Source organism: Schistocerca cancellata, chromosome 4 (genome assembly GCF_023864275.1).
Source record: "Schistocerca cancellata isolate TAMUIC-IGC-003103 chromosome 4, iqSchCanc2.1, whole genome shotgun sequence".
Classification (NCBI taxonomy): domain Eukaryota; kingdom Metazoa; phylum Arthropoda; class Insecta; order Orthoptera; family Acrididae; genus Schistocerca; species Schistocerca cancellata.
Genome location: NC_064629.1, coordinates 842,881,249 through 842,901,971, shown reverse-complemented (window position 1 = coordinate 842,901,971; position 20,723 = coordinate 842,881,249). Strand labels below are relative to the sequence as shown.

Here is a 20,723-nt window from a genome sequence, read left to right as displayed (position 1 = left end):
AGTACTGTGGTGTTCAAATTTATCTTCGGGTTGAAGGCGGCTTTATCTTTAGAAAATAAGTCTCAAATGTGGAAAGGTATGGCCTAAATATTATGAATTTTTACACTGACACATAATAAGCAGAGAAATTTATTAATTGGGAAGTATCTAAATGCAGAAGTCTTGGAATGGAAGAAGGTGAGTGTAAATAAAAAAAGTCCTTTAACAAATATTGCACGCCAATTTTATTTGACTGTTTGTTCACTTCTGTTTACAACAGTCTACCTGAGACTCAATGAACAAATGGTGAGGTTCCAATGCCTACAGCACTGTTTACATAACATCACTTAATTTTTACTTTCATCTGTCCGACAGAAAAACTGCATTTACTGGAAATTTCTCTTTGTGGAAAGTAGCTACCTACAATGTATTTTGCCATAAGTAAAAGAGATACAATAAATGAGATATAAAATGAATACCACAAAATGAATTTTGTTAGACATGGTACTACTAAAAAAATTAAGATGTAATAACCCACAACACATTCATTTACAAACCACATTTGCTAATTTTGTGCAATACACAGCAGTCTTCATCAAACAATAATAAACACACATTTTTGACTATGTGGCAGTGTATGAATAGGTATGCCAGATGCTACCATCTTAATTTTTCTTTGGGTTAAAATAGTGTTCAGAAAATATAGTAATTCTGAGTAAGTACAAAAATTTTAGATCCTTACACACCAAAGCCCAAAAGATCATCATTTACCCCATAACTTTGTGACAACTATTCTAACACCCTTTGAAAACAAATTCACACTGTAGTAGTAACTCTGAACAAGGGCTACATTATAGATACATAACAAGTTTCTAGAATTGCCATGCATGTTAGTGTGTGTAAATTTCATGTTTTATTCATTTTTAGCTGCAGGATGAATAAATGGTCTTCAATGTGACAAGTAAATTATAACTAACAAAAAATTAGTATGAAATAATTTTCTAGTAGGAACAATCTGGTCCATATGAGAGTAACACCCAAAGCATTGCACTTTATCTCCCACTGCACAATAACCTAATTAACAGTGTTTATATGTAACTCCTTACAAGGAAATAAGAAGGAACAGAGACAGCATTTTAAAGATTGCCAAACAGGAAAAATTCATGCACAACATAACAGGGTAGGAGAGGATAACAGGTTGGAAATTGTTAAAGACAAAAGCTTCACTACGATTGCTGTGTATGTCACAAATTTGAAACACAAATTTTTTTACATGTATTGCTGCTTTCACATTTTCACATGACTTGCTGTGGAAACAATGTTCAAAAACAAACTGCCACATATCACAATCATTAATTAAACTCAGAAAACATTAAAGTTTTGGAATATTATCATAGGACTTACATACAAGACAACTAAATATCAGAAACATGAAGAGACAACCACAAGAAAAATGCAAAGAAAATTGTCACAACAAACAAATTCTACAACAGAAAAAACTAAGAACAAACAGAAAACGCAAAATGGATGGAAACAAATTCAAATGCATGTAATGGCACAGGAAGCAAACAATTTTGGTCAGAGGAAAAGTCACTTTTGAACCACAGAACACAAACTTACAGTAATGACGAAAGTAAGTTTCAAAAATAAATTACTGACCATACAGTTGCTGCTACCACTAATACCAAGACAATGTTCAAATGGTAACACACTGTTACCTTAAATTCATTTAGCCCTAATTAAGTGAAAAACAGACCAACTGTGCTCCAGTGCTTCCTCACCAAATAATGAGAAAAACCAACAAATTATTTTATGAACACACACACACACACACACACACACACACACACACACACAAATTTTTCAAACTGGAGAACAATATCCACTAACATACAATTCTGTTACACCTTTTAATAATTAAATTTATGTACACCAGGCCCTATGAAATGCATCTGTTAAAATATAATCACTCAGTACTACAACAGCATTACAAAATTTGCCACAGCTCAGAAAAATGCAAAAATATATGCATTTATTTATGTTGGAATGTCTGCAAAAACTTAAGGACTGCCCAAAGCAATGAAAGAATCTTATGATTACTCCCACTGATTACCTCTTTCCAATTCCAAAGCTTCTCTCAGTGGGCTATTACATGTCAATCATAAACACACACTGGTTCTTGAATTAAAAGTTCACACTCATTTATAATTCTTTTCCAGAACAACTATGTCAGAAGAGCACAAGTTTTCTTTGAAACACTAGAGCATCACAACCACAGAACTTAAGAGAGGTATGTCTTCCTGAATGTGGAGACCATGCACAAATCTGCATATACTGCCTGAAAATTGGCACCTTTTCTTGAATGTCCACATACTTAAAACTAAAAACTGTGATAATTGTGTCTTTTTCAGAAGCTTCCTCTGAGTGAGAAACATGGCCTTGGATTCTGTACTGTAACACATTTATGTTTTACAGCTCAAAACATATCTTTACAATGTGAACTTCGAAGAGTGCGCGCGCACATACACGATTATCTGTGATGACTACAGTCAGCCAATAATGTAAGTTTAATTTTGTCATGTAGAAGGCCTAAAGTAAATTTTACACACATTTACAGGGCTCATTCCATATTGCTCTGAGCAGTCTCAGTAACAGGTACAGTGTTCAGAGAACAAAGAATTCTTTATTACCAATGGTGTTTGAAATATTGATCTTATTTTGCCTCTTACGATATGGGAATTAAGATGAATTTGGGTAAAAAAAACAGTGGAAACAGAACTGTCTATTGTCTGTCATGGGATGAATTACAATCATTTAAAAAAAAGCTTCTGTCAATAATGGAACAAATGTAATACCCTAGATACTATTTAGTGTTCAAACTTAACAGCCTTTTACTCTTTATTATCACAGGTCCCATCCTCAGTTACTTCATGAACACAACATTGCCATTACTACAGTTTCTCCACTTCTTTGGAAGCCTTCTGTCGAGCACAAATCACAGAAGTTAAAAGAACTTCTTTGCCTGTGCTTCTTTGTTGTCCCTGAAAATAAATTTACAGAATCAAGGCAGGGAAATACATCAATTTAAACAATAAAGTCTTAACAGCTCTGATCGTATGGACATTGTCATTTAACAGAAATACTTGGTTACCACAAGAAACAAGATGTATGGCAATTTAACTGACATGAGAAAGGGGCAGATGATACACGGCAGTATGGGAAATAAAAATATTCTAGCTGAGTACCTAGTGTTGCCCACGAATGTATTTATTCCAATCTTCTATTAGAGTATCTCCTCTTTGACCTCCTCCTCCTTCCTCTGTCCATCCCCTTCTCCTCCTGCTCCTCTCTGCCCATCTCCTCCTCTTTCCTTTCTCTATATTTTCTCCTCTCCCCATTTCCTCCTCGCCCTCTCTCTGTCTACCTACCCCCTACACCCATGTCGTCGTCCTCACTCCCTGTCTGTCCATCTCCTCCTCCCCTCTTCTTTCTCCATGTTATCACATTTACCCCAATAGGAGGTTTCACAAAGGTTTAGAATGGGTGTTTTACCTGTGGCTTCACCTGTGTATGCACATGAAAGGTACATTTCACATATATCTAACAAATTTCACCTGTATTTGTAGGAAAGTTCACCCTTCAGTTTTCATTTTCATGCTGTTCAATATTTATGACTTATCTCCTGAACTATGTGTTTTAGAGTGATTCAACTTTTCTAGTACATTCAATGTTATTTGTGAATACTGTCTGCAATGTGTATCATGAATACATTTAGTAGTAAAGAAGTAATAACAAATTAAAACATTGTGCTTTACGTGGCAGTTTTACTGCATGAACAGTGGAAATGCGGTATGTGATAACCATTTTTCCTTTCAGCATTTTGTTGGGGCTGACAGAGAGAAAAAGTTTCACAAAGGTTTGAAATTATGTGTAAAATTTGTTGCAAGTCACTAAGTGCTCTGATTCTCAAATACTGGGTGACTAAATTATGGATATTTGCAGGTTGTGGGCTACACTGCTCTATCACCACCTCCCTTTTGATACATAGGTGTTTCTTAACCCTACAGCGATCCTTTCCAAAGAGTAAATGATAGGAGAACTAAGTTCGGTTGAAATCGGTCAAGTGGTTTAGGAGGAGATGTAGAACATACATACATATTTATATGTACATCATTTTTGTAAGATGTATGGATTCTTATGAGAAACTGTTTACCATGACACTTTATACATGTTTGCTAAATATTACTGATGAACACCACAACAACATGGAAACAGGAAAAACGTTTATTCGCATGACAGTATCAGGTTGATACAATTTTGAAACTGAGTTCATCTGTCACCAAAATAAAGTTAACTGTTGCACGAAATGATTCTTTCTTAGGAAAGTAAAGAAAGCAGGAAACATTAAGATAAAAGTTGTAATGAAATGCCAACAGCAGATGAGAACTGCAGAAGCCGCAAATTACAGGTAGCAGAATGGACAATCAACAAATGGCTACCACATTCAATAAATAAAAGACAGGGTTTATTGAACATATACAATGACATTGCCTTCACAAGTCATAATTAAGAAGGAAAGTGGGAAGTTTTACTTCACAAGCCAGTAATAATCAAACAGCACTTGCACCACAAGCGAACCCTGCAATGCTTTGCAACTGTTAAAAATATATGGGAACTGAATATATGTCCTAAACTACACTTTCCTCCCAATGTTTATTCACCCCCCCCCCCCCCCCCCAATCTGTACGCAAGTATGTATGCGAGAGTTCCACACTCGCAAACATCCCTAGGTCCACTGTGATAGTGAAGTGGAAGAGTGAAGGGACACGTACAGTACAAAAGCATACAGGCCGACATCATCTGTTAACAGACAGACAGCAGAATGTTGAAGAGGGTCGTAATGTGTAATAGCCAGGCATCTATCCAGACCATCACACAGGAACTCCAAACTGCATCAGGATTCATTGCCAGTACTATGACAGTTAGGCGAGAGGTGAGAAAACTTGGATTTCATGGTCGAGCGGCTGCTCATAAGCCACACATCACACCAGTAAATGCCAAATGATGCCTCACTTGGTGTCAGGAGCATAAACATTGGATGATTGAACAGTGGAAAAATGTTACGCAATGTGGTGATCCGTTGGCAGGGTGTGGGTATGGCAAATGCCTAGTGAAAGTCATCTGTCAGCATGTGTAGTGCCAACAGTAAAATTCAGAGGCGGTGATGTTATGGTGTGGTTATGTTTTTCATGAAGGGGGCTTGCATCCCTTATTCTTTTGCATGGCACTGTCCCAGCACAGGCCTACATTGATGTTTTAAGCACCTTCTTGCTTCCCACTGTTTAAGAGCGATTCAGGGATGGTGACTGCATCTCTCAACATGATCGAGCACCAGTTCATAACGCACGGGCTTCGTCCGAGTGGTTACACGACAATAACATCCCTGTAATGGACTGGCCTGCAGAGTCCTAACCTGAATCCTACAGAACACCTCTGGAGTGTTTTCGAACACAGACTTCGTGCCAGGCCTCACTGACCGACATCAGTACCTCTCCTCAGTGCAGCACTCCATGAAGAAAGGGCTGACATTCCCCAAGAAACCTTCCAGCACCTGACTGAACGTATGCCTGTGAGAGAGGAAGCTGTCATCAAGGCTAAGGGTGGGCCAACACCATACCGAATTCCAGCATTACCGATGGAGGGCGCCACAAACTTCGTCATTTTCATTTTCAGCCAGGTGTCCAGATACTTTTGATCACATGGTGTAGTTGGAGACATTTGAAAACGGAAACGCTGAGATGCATTTGATGGGCTTGTGCTACAATTTAGCGAATCATACTCATTTTTATTAATCGCAGTATTCTAACTGGTTGGATGATACTGTGAAGCCGTACATTAACTCTGAAGTTTGTCAAGGTTAATCTGATTGACTACTACAGCCCACATATGGAGACTTATCAAGCATATTCTGGAACTAACACTAATAAATATCCAAAAGAATAGCTTATAATTGTCACAAAAATCAATATAAGGTACTTAAAAAACGTTTCTATTTGGTGAAATAAACAATGCTTTGCAATGATAAAAAGGAAACACAGGAGTATGTCTATAAATTGCTATATGCTAAAGAGAGAAGCCTGTAGATGACACAGAATGGACTCTCAAGACCCTACTAACACTTTCCTGAAACAGGTCCCACTACAGAAGAAACAGGGCCTCGTTTACACAAACACAGTACTTGTGATTTCTGAACCATGAGGGACTTCAAAGTGATCAACTGAGAAATATAAGGAAGGGAAAGTGATACTTAAACAATGGATTGTTCACATGCAAGAGAGTCATGGTAGAATGTGTGCATTAAATACTTGTGCAGAATTTAGAATGGAGGTGATGGTCATGTTACTCACTCATGGAGTTAATGTTATGGACTGGTGTCACAGTATACTTTTTGACAACTGGCAAGTGTAAATAGTTAACTGTATTCATTGCAGAAGCATTTGAATAGAGTAGTGTAGCGAAGGCAACTAGTGACAGATATTGTAAGAACAATTAAAGGCCATTAATGAAAAAAAAACTCACATATTGTATGAAAGTTGTGAAAGAGGGAGTTTAAGGCAAAGAGCTGTTCAGCAAAGCAGTTCCTTTTCCTTGTTACTCTTCATTACACTGAACATGCCTGGGATAGATTGAAAATGGCTGTTCATGGATGACGTGATCCACCGACCGCTCTGAGGGATATACACCGAATGGCTGTTGAGAAGTGGGACAATCTGGACCAGCAGTACCTTGATGAATTTGAGGATAGTATGCCATTATGAATACAGGCATGCATCAATGAAAGAGGATGTGTTACTATGTATTAGAGGTACCAGTGTGTACAGCAACCTGGAACACCATCTCTGAAGGTGTCACTGTATGGTGCTACAACATAATCCAGTCTCTCTGAACCTCCATTTCCGTCTCTCCCCAAATGATATCATCTGCAAAAGCGAAAGTGTTGAGATCTAAATTGATTACTTTCTCGATCGAGAAAGACATCAAGAAAGACGGTCATGTGAAACCCAGCTCGCGCTATTCGTCCACGAGACTCAGAGGGCCATAGACACGGGTTCACAGGTAGATGCCGTGTTTCTTGACTTCCGCAAGGCGTTCGATACAGTTCCCCACAGTCGTTTAATGAACAAAGTAAGAGCATATGGACTATCAGACCAATTGTGTGATTGGATTGAGGAGTTCCTAGATAACAGGACGCAGCATGTTATTCTCAATGGAGAGAAGTCTTCCGAAGTAAGAGTGATTTCAGGTGTGCCGAAGGGGAGTGTCATAGGACCGTTGCTATTCACAATATACATAAATGACCTGGTGGATGACATCGGAAGTTCACTGAGGCTTTTTGCAGATGATGCTGTGGTGTATCGAGAGGTTGTAACAATGGAAAATTGTACTGAAATGCAGGAGTATCTGCAGCGAATTGACTCATGGTGCAGGGAATGGCAATTGAATCTCAATGTAGACAAGTGTAATGTGCTGCGAATACACAGAAAAGTAGATCCTTTATCATTTAGCTACAAAATAGCAGGTCAGCAACTGGGAGTACGCATTAGGAGTGATTTAAAATGGAATGATCATATAATGTTGATCGTCGGTAAAGCAGATGCCATACTGAGATTCATTGGAAGAATCCTAAGGAAATGCAATCCGAAAACAAAGGAAGTAGGGTACAGTACGCTTGTTCGCCCACTGCTTGAATACTGCTCAGCAGTGTGGGATCCGTACCAGATAGGGTTGATACAAGACAGATAGAAGATCCAACGGAGAGCAGCGCGCTTCGTTACAGGATCATTTAGTAATCGCGAAAGCGTTACGGAGATGATAGATAAACTCCAGCGGAAGACTCTGCAGGAGAGACGCTCAGTAGCTCGATACGGGCTTTTGTCAAAGTTTCGAGAACATACCTTCACCGAAGAGTCGAGCAGTATATTGCTCCCTCCTACGTATATCTCGCGAAGAGACCATGAGGATAAAATCAGAGAGATTAGAGCCCACACAGAGGCATACCGACAATCCTTCTTTCCACGAACAATACGAGACTGGAATAGAAGGGAGAACCGATAGAGGTACTGAAGGTACCCTCCGCCACACACCGTCGGGTGGCTTGCGGAGTATGGATGTAGATGTAGATGTAGATGTAGAACTGGTCCGTTGTCCGACCTGCTCCGTCTAAAAGGTGCTGCTCATGCATAATTGTTCACATCTTTGGGCGGGTTTAGTGACATTTCTGAACAGTCAAAAGGACTGTGTCTGTGGTATAATATCCATAGTCAACGTCTATCTTCAGGAGTTCTGGGAACTGGGGTGATGCAAAACTTTTTTTAATATGTGTATGTAAGGAGATATCTATAGGTAACCTTAACCATGGAGGAAAGAATAAGTGCTGCAAGATTGAAGTGGTTAGGTCATGTGAAGCACATGCACCTGCCTAACTCCATGTCAGTATTTGGTGATGAAAGTACCAGGAGGAAGACTGGCTGGGTGGCCCAGGAAGGGATGGGCAGATGAGGTTAATATAGATCTTAGCAGGAGAGGAGTAACATGGAATGCAGCTGAGAGAGAAAAGCTGTACCAGGGCAGAAATCAATGATGATGACAACGACGACGACGACTACACCACAGAGTTGAGAGGGTATTCCTTGTTAGCCATGTCGTAGAAGAACTGTAAAACTAACTATAGAGAAAAATATGTTTCATGGCTTATCAAGTCACCCACTTCCACTTTCTGTTTCTCTTTATTCCTCCCTCTGGCATTGTCTTCTTCACTATTTTCCATTCACTGTTCTGTCACTGTCCAATAAGCTCCACTGCCAGTGTGTCCCTCTCTTCATCTCTACCACTGTGTTCCCCTCTTTCTCTCACACTGCCATTGTCTTCTTCATTCTTTCTATAACACAACCACTGTCTACCATCTTCCAGTACTTGCTGCTTTCTCATCTCTTTGCCACTGCCACTGTGTCTTCTCTCTCTGCATAAAAAAGTGTCAATATGTTGGCATGACAAAATCATTGGGAGAATTTTTGAAAGTGCTGAGGAAGGTAGAATGTGGTAGCTGGTACCGCAATTTTCACTCAGAGTATTTTAAATAAACAGGAACACATTCGCATTTCTTTGGCATGTAACTCATACGCAAAGACATGTATTTGTCAGTAAAATTTATATAGTTAACTGGGTGAAACTGAAATAATACAAAACTAATTTTACAGCTCAAACAAGATTTTATGTTCAAAGCAATATAGCATGTGCTTCAGTACAACAACATGGGGCCCCCAGAACTCCTCTTATGATAACAGTTACACTTAACAGCACATTTCTCTGTGCTATGTCACTTTACTTTATAAACTACATTTTTGCCTCACACTGGGTTTTATGTCCGTATTTTACAAGTACAGGTGGGGTAATTTTGAACCTCTGTATCCCAAAAAGGGATAAAGAAATCTTACAAGATAGTTCGAGATTGGGGTCTTTGGAACACATAATAAAACTTACAGCCATTTGCTATGCATAGCCATCTCAGAATCCAGGCTGGGTTTTGACCTGCTGGTAATGGTGAAAATATAGTAAAAAACTAATTTGTGGGGTTCTTCAAGGAACTTTCAATGAACTAATGGTGCCTCCGTAAGTCCCACCAAGTCCACCATGGACCATACCAAATGCAAAAAGAACCCTCTGCTTTGCTCCATTTTCCTAAGGAAGAGGAAGTGTGTAATATTCATACTTTGACCAAATATGTAGGATATTGACACTACAATGATCATTCTGTTGGGTATATGAATGATCCCTCAGCTAAGGGCTACCTTAAACACTTAACCCCTTCCTTTGTATCACAACGAACCTGTGGTATAACCACCAGGCAATCCTGTTTTTACACATGGTCTTTTGGAACATATTAAGTATGTAAGCTGTCGCAAGTATACCAATTTGTACACCAAGATACCATCACATTCATTTCAGTTACCAGCATTTCGATACTGCTGTGTGTGTGATATTGTCAGTAAACATAAAGCTGTATGTCTGACTCTTTGAACTCTCCATAAGGGACATTTAGCCACCACTTTGACAAGGTATTTGAATGGTTTACGGCAGGGATATTACGCAGCATAATTCCACTGCCTCCTGAAACAACATGTATACTTGAGGGCACAACAGCGCCGATCGTGAGGAAAGAAGACACTTTTTTCAATTGTTTGTGTACTTAAAAGAACAATACAGGTGTCAATAATTACTGTCAATTTCCCTTTACAAATCACATTCAAAATTGCAATAAGACTTTTTAGTGTGTTTCCTTCGAAAGGAACCATTTTGGCATCACCTTACAAAATTTGGGGAAACCTTGGAAAACCTAAACCTGGATGGCCAAATGGGAATTTGAACCCTCGTCATCCTATAGGAGTCTAGTGTGTTGCCACTGCCCATCACAATAAGTGTAGGCCTACAGAATGTACCCCACTGCATATTAAGTTTTTCTTAAACTATTCACTGAACAGTATGCACCTGCCAAAAGAATGTTCTTCACTTCGTTCACTTCTCTCTGGCCCCACCCTTCTCACTTAGCATGGCCATTGGGAAGAGCCACAGTATCACTACTCCTGAAAATGTTCCAAAGGGTATTTTTCACATGGGGAAACTTAAGCAGTACTTCTGAACCTTAAATTGAATGTATCATACCTGTGTATAAGGCAGGTAGGTGAACAAGAGCCCTCACACTCAGTCACTTGCTTACTTGGCAGTGAGCGCCTGTTGTAAAATGGGGTTGGCAGATGTCATTATGTAGCTCTGGGGGTGTGCAAACAATACACTGAACATAACTGTGGTCATTCTTACACAGCAGAGCCTTAGACACAAGTGTATACACACATGTTGCAGCTCTTTTAAAACTGATACAAAGTACAATGATGGCTGGGTTAAGAATTTTAAAGCAAAGGTCATATGCACCAACATCATTTTACAATATGTCAGTGCACAATGCCTGTGCGCTTATGGTACGTGTAGTGTCTTGGTATGCTTAGTGTAGGCCTATTTCAAAGTTCTGAAAACAAAAAAACAAAACAAAAAATTCAGTTTGTATTAACATGAAAATATCTTTCATGCAAAAGATTATGGACACTTGGAAGGCAAAGAGTGAGAATTGGGGGTGCAAAAATAAAACGAACTGTTAAAGGGATTTGACTGAAAAAGTATTCATCATATGGGAGGAGAGAAATAAATGCCTGAATAATTTTCCCCAGAACATTTTCAATATGAAAGTAAGTTTTTCGATTTCAGGAGGAAAACTCAGCAAATGCATCCACAATTTCTTACAAGTTACCATATTGTTTTTCAGACTGCCAAAGCATTATGCTGTTTCATTGAAGGAGAGTTTATGAAGCCATGTTTAATATCTGCAGCTGAGTATATAGCTCCTGAGAGAATAAGTGTTTCAGGCAGTCTGCCTCATTCTACAGTTCAGCACACAATAAAAAAAGCTAATAACATTTTTTTTCCACTTGGGAGTGAACAGATGTTTCCGATATTGCTCAGATGGTGATTTACATTAGATAGTAGGTCTCATGTTCATAGGAGGACTTGGTTCCATTGAAGGACACTGCAACAGGGACACAGATTTTATGTACGTGCACGAAAGTGTTGACAGTATGGTTCTGCAATGAGGCGTCTCACTTCTTTGTCTACAGATAGTGCAGTGGCTATGGCTGGTCAAAATCTCAGTTTTATGGCACTTTTATGAGAAATGCAAAAATCATTATCTGCTCCACATGAGATTTTTTTCAACACACTGTATTCTCACTGCATTGTCCACCACAAGAACTTATGTTCCAAGGAGCTTGAATGTGAAGGAAGTGCTGAATGAGGTGACTTATAACTAATTTCATCTGTCATTGCACTCTAAGACATCACTAGTTCAAAGCCTTTTTGGAAAACTTGGAAAGCAGTTATGATGAATCATATGTGACAGTGAAATATGGTGGTTGAGTCAAGGTAAAGCCCTTGAGAAATTTTTGAAATTCGCAATGAAATACATATATTGTTGGAAACCAGTCAAGCCTGTTGCAGAACTGAAAAATTAATGGCGGATAGCAGATTTAGCATTCCTCTGTGATATTACGCACCATATAAATACAGTACTGTGCGGTAAAAACATGTTAATTCCAGAGATGTATGACTGTATCGAGGGCTTTAAGATAAAACACACTGTGGTAAATACAGCTGGGAAATGGGAGCACAGCTCATTTCTCCAAGTTGTTATCTTTAAGTATGGGAGCACAGCCGAATTTTGAACACTATCAAAATATACTCACTGATCTCTTCCACAAATCTGAGATTTGTTACCAGGATTTTGGAAAGTCTGGTACTTAGCTGCCATACGTTATTTGTTTCATAGATAGATGTAAATTTCATTTCACTGGCGTTTTCATTAATGTAATAGTCTTAGAAAATACTGTGTCACAAAATGCATAAATGAGCCACTGTATGTAACACATCATAATCTACCATAGGGAAACTATGCATAAATGAGCCACTGTATGTAACACATCATAATCTACCATAGGGAAACTATTATGTTCCGATTTCTCACACCTACCCCCACCCCCTTTCCCCACAATCTGTCACCATGAGCCGGCTGGTGGCTCACTGCTGTAGCACGAGCGTGAGCCAGCCAAAATAAGGCGGCCTTGTTATACAAACATAGACATATATTGTGACAGCGAACTCTGTGTTTAAAATACTTCTTATATTCCAGTGCAACATAAGTGCACGAAGGAGGTAAAGTCCATAGTCCCCTCCTCCAGGAATATACTGTGCTTACCAAATTATGAAGTTTTTCCCAAAGTCTAAAAATAAGGGGTGATCTTGTATTCACTGATTAAATTAATATAGAGGTTGTCTTACATCTACAAAAGAAGCTTTGGCTATTGAGGTTCCGTATAAATTTACCTTTTAGAATTCTGAAGGGTAGGGATTAGCAGACAATAACTTTCGTTAGAATAGGCAGGAGATTTCCCAATACGCTAAAGCACTCAATACAGTATCAATCTTGCTTGAACAATCATGTGGTATTTGACTTGCACCACTAACGCAATAGATATGCGAGAAACTATGAACTAGCTGCTACAAAAACCTAATGCTCTGCTTAAAAAGACTGACAATTTTGTGAAACCCAAGAGGGAACAGCATCATATTTGATCAACTTACAGACATCTGTTGTCCTTGAACAGGTTTGCTATAAAAGTTCTCATACATGTATGGATACTGCATACATGGAGTTTATGCTGCTTTTTAAGTAAAGGTAACATTCAAAGGTTAAAATCTTGTCTTTCAAAAACCATTAATTGACTTTAAACCCAAGACAACATTTTATTTGGTTATGAGAAACTAAAGATTTGCAAAGTGGGTTGTATCTGAGAAATTTTGTCACTGTTCACATATTTGAATACCGGAGAAAGACTTTACCATCTCTTTATCAGCTTTAAAATTCGATGGTGACATTCAGATGAAACGCAAAAGAAAATAGATCCAGAATTAAATGTCTAACGAATGAAACAAATCACATTAAACTGACTGCAATTGTTGTTGCAAAAATAAATTACAGCAGGACGGTTGTGGAGATAGTACCAGCAGACATCACTAGATCATGGGACAAGCTAAAGTTCGAGAATTTGACCGATCGGTCAGTGTGATCATTTATTTCTGTATTAGTCGCTGTTGTTACATATGACCTCCACTTTAGAAGATATTGCAGTCCATGTTTCACAGTTGCTCCAGCACAGCACTAAAGAAGGCTTAGCGGGGACCTATGACAACAGCTTGGCTGAGAACTATATTGTGCGTGGGGGTGGGGAGTGGTGAGCGGGCAGCAAATTGAGTCTTGCTGCCAACCATGAGACTATATACTGCATACTTTGGCCTTTTACAAAAAACTACGATGTTTTAAGTGCAGTTTGTCTCAATCCATTTGTACTCTGAATCAAACTTACTATAAAATTGGGCAAATACTCAACATTACAAGTTTCTGCAGGAGATGCTGAAAGTCTACACTGGGGCCAGTAGCATACTTACATGTTTCATGCAGCAATGTTGCCGATGGAGGGTGAAGTCTCAACTTTTCAGATGAAAAAGAAAAATATTTGTGGCAACTAATATATTAGTTTCACAGCTGTCCTGTGAGGATGATGGTGATGATTCAAAATAGTGGTAACACAGATGACAGGCTAAACAAAGAAGGCAGTGAAGATAAAAATTAATGTAGACAATTTCTTATTGTGTACACTATTTCTTGTTGTACTATCAACGCAGGCAATCAATAAATGGCGTGAAGTTGAGAATAGGTGTAACGTTAACTTTTTAGGCAGATACCTTACATCAACAAAAGTTTGTAACTTTGATCAGTCAGCATATATTAAGTGGATATTACACTACGATCAGCCGAGAACGGTACTGGTCTAGTGCAATAGCCATCTAGTGGTAGAACGAGCGAAACTACAAAAATTAGAAGACACATTATCCGTGCGCCAGAATAGACAGCAGTTCTAAACTCCCATCAATCCCCGCATGCACACCAGGTACCAATAACTTGCGCATACGCAGAAGGGGGTACCTCAGTGCTTTCTGCTTGTTATTTGCTTATTGTTCGGTGGCTAGCAGCTAATTTCAGTTTTCGCATTAGGGATTTTCCACGTTTTTCTCAGTACATAGGTTTTCATAAATGCAGAAAAAAAAGTTTTTCTGCCAATTGACTTTCTTTTATACTAGGTGTTTGTGAAATCATTTTTTCTTTTGATTATTTCATATTACAGAAATAGAATGGAGCAGAGAGGCATTAAGTGAATTAATTCAAGCATACAGTGACGAAAGGTGTCTATATGACCCGCTGTATCATAATATTGTATGTCAGCAATTCTTTCTGAGTAAAATGTGTATAACATTACATGGAGACTTTTGATTTGTATCTTAATGCCTCAGCTTACGAAAGTTAATGTTTGATTTGACTGCATCTCTTGCTTTATTTCAGTATGTCAGAAAAGACAAAATGGCAGTGATGGCGAGAGAGTCCGTGCAGTTTCGCCTTGTGCGACAGACTATGACTGCAAAAGACTGAGTAGCACATAGCATTCCATTTTCCAAACTTTGAGAAACAACGCAAGTGCACCTTTAAGTATTGGTCCTTTAAAGTGTTGCAAATTGCAGTGCATGCACTCACAACAACTTTTGAAATGGTGGGCTGTGCTGATCTGTGGCTAAAAACCAGACTCTTAAAAGATTCCCCAGTTGCCAGGAAACGTAATGTTACAACCAGCCTGCAACATAACAGGGCATGTACTGGTATTTTATAAGTGATCTAGGTTGGTATGATCACAAAACACATAAACATATGATTTAATTCTTATTTTCGAGATGGTGAGATAGTGTCCCCTCGTGACTGTGTCACACATGCTAATTCCATCTTCTAACATAGATAGCAGCTTCTCTAAACAGGGTATGTCCACCCTCACGAAGTTCCAGATCTTCGGGCCTCAGTTCTTTCATAAGCAACATAATACCCTGCCTTTGTTCCTTCTTTCCAGCCAGGGTCGAACTCAACAATGTCTGGGTTTCCATTTTCGTCGTCATTCTGCCCTAATCCAAAGGTTTACTGTCAGTGCCAGGGCAATACCTCCAAAGACAAGTGGGTCCCCATGTGCAAAATTTAAATTTAAATATACATGTACCCGTGTAACCAAGTGTCATAATATAAAACTAACTGTTGAGTTCGTAATTCAGGGCAGTAGCAACCTACATAATAGAATAACAATTACTTAATACATGACAATAAAAAACAATTTCTTATTAAATAGAAACCTTGAGCTGACATAAATAATTTGAACGAATAACATTCCAATATGTTAGAATGAACGACTTTACAAGAGATCAGATGATTCTATCTGCATTTCGCGTGTTATCACTGTCTACTGCACATATGCACTGGGTATATGCCGCATGGATGGTGTAATAGGTCTATGTTCAAATGGCTCTGAGCACTATGGGACTTAACTGCTGAGGTCATTAGTCCCCTAGAACTTAGAACTAGTTAAACCTAACTAACCTAAGGACATCACAAACATCCATGCCCGAGGCAGGATTCGAACCTGCGACCGTAGCGGTCTTGCGGTTCCAGACTGCAGCGCCTTTAACCGCACGGCCACTTCGGCCGGCAATAGGTCTATGTGAACCAGCCTGTAGTTACAGATATGTATGCTCGGGGCGCTGATGCATAGGTGTACGGTTTACGCACATCGTGTAATAGGGGCTTTAAAAATAAATTTTTCTCCAGGAGCTTCTTAAAAAAATAGGGGTCGTTTTATACTGCTCTAAACATAGTATCCGTGGCAGTCTGATTCCAAGTTGAGAGGGTCTGGGACCATCCTACAGGGAATGGAATGAGGAAAATTCCCTGCTGCTCTGACCTGGGACTGAACCCAGGAACTCCAGGGCCGGAGTCTAGCACTTTACCCACAAGACCATCACAAAAATGAACTGCAGGAAGTTTAATATTACGTGTAACAGAGGTTTAACAGTGTTGTAGCAGAGGTTAAGAATGTTATTTCTATTTTCAATACATATGCTATTTAAACAAATAAAATAATTACTTTCAATAATATCAATAGTGCAAAATACTTTTGTGTGCAGGAAACTGTGTACTCACTGTTAATAAAAAATGTCCATCAACACAGGTTTGATATATCTGTCATGAAAGTCAATTTCTGAGAATTGAGGAAGGAATAAGTGATTACTGATTAAACTGTTATTAAGTGTCTGGATGTAGCAGTAACAAATTTAACATTTTGATTATAGAGTAAAAATTACCATTATTTTGTTAGCTTTAATTAACTGTTTGTGGACAGATTAATATTTAAGTGATTACAGCAGATAATGATGTAAGGAATACATAGTAGGACTTGTGTAATTTAAATTCCCAGTTTCATTGATAATGAAAAGTACTACTCCAATTCATCTAATGGGAGCACAAATGATTAGTAGAAATCAATACATGCACTTTGCCCCAAAAGAAATAGGCAAGAAAATATGACTTTTTGCAGTTGAATTATCCCGCTAAATTAAGAAGCATTACCAAACATTTAAAAAAAAAGTTGAGTTAATACTTATACACAATAAATTATGACTACCTATATGATAAAATGTATGAAAGTATTTACACTGCTTACCTGTAGTAAACATACAGGAGTAGGACAAGCATCTGCCCAGCAACAATGACCAGCACCATGGTCAATGAAACACATGATACACTCGGACAAGATGGCACAACTTTCTGTGCCATTTCACGCTTGAGTGAATTAAGTGCATCACGCACTTCATTCCCTAAGCCAACAGCCTCATAGCTGACAGATGCAACTTGTCCTGTTGACTGCTTTGATTGAGTTTGCAAAATAGTGTCTGCTCGTGAATGGACCTCGTGTAAAGTAGATCTGAAAAAAATTGTTGCATCAAAAACGTAGCAAAAATTATACTACAGCTTTAAGAATACGAACACAAAACATGTCTGAAAATAATATTTAAAAGTGGTGCAGCAGCCTCACGCTTTTATCTGTATCAATGCAATACTGAAAGTACACTCATGGTTTGTTGCTGAAAATCACAAGTATGTTCCCGTACATTAAGTCTTTCCTTCCAGGAAAGCTACGACAAACAGAATACTAACGGAACTGCAAGTATTACATCAGCCAATAAAGATAGAACTGCACACTTAACATTTGTTGATTCAAATGTTATCTGTAGACAGATGAGAGCAATAAAGTCACTAATTCTACAACTCACATGCAGTGGAAATAAGCTACAAGCATTAAAAAAGGTTTTCCATTAATACATGCTGAGCTTAACAGTATAACTATGATTCAGATCCTAGGCTCACAATCTGAAGTGTTATAAATAACCATGCATTAAATTGATGAGTTATACCAGCTCACAACGTGTGCTTATCATCCACATATCTCATACAGTATTCAATTCTAAAGCTGAGGAGCTTGTTATTTATGAATAACTGTTCAATGTTGTTTGTGACAATTACACATAGTAAGGAACTGAGAGCAAGTACTTCTTACGAGCCATATATAGCAGTATTTTCTGTAACTGATCCTGTGAGCCAGTCATGCTAAACACTCAGTTAACAGAGGGGGACTGATAACACTAGCCATTTTTCAATTGAGATGTATCAAATGTTTTTGTGAAATGTCATCTCTTAGTATGAAATACATTGAAAACTAAGCAGTACCAGCATACAACTGACAATAATGGCAATAGCTCCTAATGTTTCTGGACATTATATTTCCTCAAGAAGTATTACTGGATGAACAAAAGAAATTGGAAGTTCCATATTCCACATCAGTCATGACCAAACAAAGTACGTCACTTCTAAACTATTAGATTACTCATGATTAAGATGAGTATAAACACATAAAAGATTGGTTATCTTCTGCTCAAAAGGAAGACCTGTATTCAGTCTGTTTACAGAAACAAGGTAAAGATTTTGCCCCTTAGGATTTGAGTTCAATACACACCTACATAATCAGTGATGTCAATGAGATTCTGCAACCACAAAACATATTTGCATACACTGCCTTAGACAAAAATGAAAGAAAAAATGACACAGAACGACATAATTGATGAAGCTGCATACATATCATACAATAGGCAGTTTCAACTTCCACTTCATACAGTGAAACCTATTTGCACATGGGAACACCTGAATTCCTGTCAAACAAACAACTGCTATTAATGCCATTTACAAACTGTGCTCCGAACAATAACATCCCCTGTCACAAATAAATTCAAGTCATTCAACATCCTGTCTCTGATGAACACTTGCCATCGAAGACAATGTAATGAGATCTATTACTTAAGAAGTCTTCAAGCCACTAACATATCTGGGAATCTATTCTTATGTGCTTGTACCTTTGTTAACAATCTGCAGTGGGTCACTGTGTCAAATGCTTTTCATAAATCTAGAAATATGGAATCTGCCTATTTTATTTTATCTATAGTTTGCAGTGTATCATATGAGAAAACAGCACGCTGAGTTTCACGTGAGAGATGCATTCTATAACGGTGGTGATTTGCAGATGCAAGCTTCTCGGTCTCAAGAAAATTTATTATATTCGGACTGAGAATATGTTCGGACTGAGAATATGTTCCAGAACTCAGCAGCAAACCGATGTTAAGGATATTAGACTGTAATTTTGCAGATCCATTCCTTCACTCTTCTTATACACAGGAGTCACCTGCACTTTTTTTCCACTTGCTTGGGATTTTGCACTGGGCAAGAGTTTCGTGATAAATGCAAGCTAAGTAAGGGGGGCCAATGCCGTAGAGTACTCTTTATAAAACTGAATTGGGATTCCATCCAGACCTGGCAACTTATTTGTTTTCAACTCATCCAGTTGTTCCTCTACACCAAGGATGTTTGTCACTGTGTCATCCATATGGGAGTCAATTCGATGGACAAATGATGGAATACTACTGTGATTCTCCTGCATGAACATTATCTGAACTGCAAAATTTAAAATTTCAGCTTCCATTCTGCTGTCTTCAACGGTCACATTGGACAGGTCCACGAGTGACTGGATTAGCAATTTCACATAGGACCTTAATTTCCTCGGGTTCTTGGCCAGATCTTTTGCTGCAATATGACTGGTAACTGGTGTACGCTTTGCGCATCTTTTTGACACATGCACAAATCTCTACTAATGTTTGCCTATCGGCATTTGCATGTTCTCTTATGCACCGAGAGTGCAACAGCCTCTGTTTCCTCAGAATTTTCCCAGTTTTGTTGTTTAACCATGGTTGGTATTTTCTGAACTTAATCCACTTACTAGGCAGGTACTTCTCCAGACCACGATTTCAACTTTCCCCATAATTCTTCTACGTCAATCTTACTAAAACTATATGTCAATTTACTGTCTATGTTAGCATCTAACAACTATATTTGTTCTTCCTAGTTTTCTTGATCAATTTGTTAACTTTCATTATAGTAGTCGCTGTGATGATCTGATATCATAATCACTAATCCCTGGATCTATACCATTATTGTCTATAAACCTGGCCTGTTTGTACGTAAAAGGTCTACGACATTCCGATTGCATATGGGCTGCCGAACAAGATGCTGAAGACAGTTTTAGGATAACTGTGTTAAGAAGTACTTTACAAGACCTTATCTATACTCGACAGGTTAAAGACACCTCCATCTAATATAGTATGATCTGGATATTTACGGGCTACTGACTGTATACTTTCTTTGAATGACACTAGGACTGTCACAGCGAAATCAGGCAGCTGGTAAAATCATCCAAAAATTAAGAGGACCAGGAATCAAAAATCTGTTGAAATAATCATTTCTTTTTATTTTGTTAAGTTACACGACGGTCCTTTCTGAATCATAATATGTACAATTCGTGTATTAGATTAGATTAGTACTTGTTCCACAGATCATGAATACAAAACTTCATAATGATGTGGAACGTGTCAGGTCAATAAAAGGTGTCTATACAAGATATTACATTACACAAAATCTCTAGCTCTTTAAATAAGTGTCTGCAGGATGATCTTGGATGAGCGCCAGCAATTATTCTGATTACACGCTTTTGTGCAATGAACACTTTTACTCAATGATGAGTTACCCCCAGAATATGGTGCCATACCAAAGCAGA

General features: G+C 38.4%; 1 protein-coding gene across 1 annotated transcript in view; it reads right to left on the bottom strand.

Moving 5' to 3' along the window:
• Positions 1-200: 200 nt before the first annotated feature.
• Positions 201-20,723, bottom strand: part of LOC126184949 (protein ERGIC-53) — a 93,694-nt gene continuing 73,171 nt past the window's right edge. Inside the window, exons 10-11 of the mRNA XM_049927623.1 lie at positions 17,229-17,489; positions 201-3,020 (exon numbers count right to left, since the gene is read on the bottom strand). Of these exons, the coding sequence (XP_049783580.1) occupies positions 2,984-3,020; positions 17,229-17,489 (298 nt within the window). The 3' untranslated portion in view covers positions 201-2,983. The remainder of the gene's footprint in view (positions 3,021-17,228; positions 17,490-20,723) is intronic.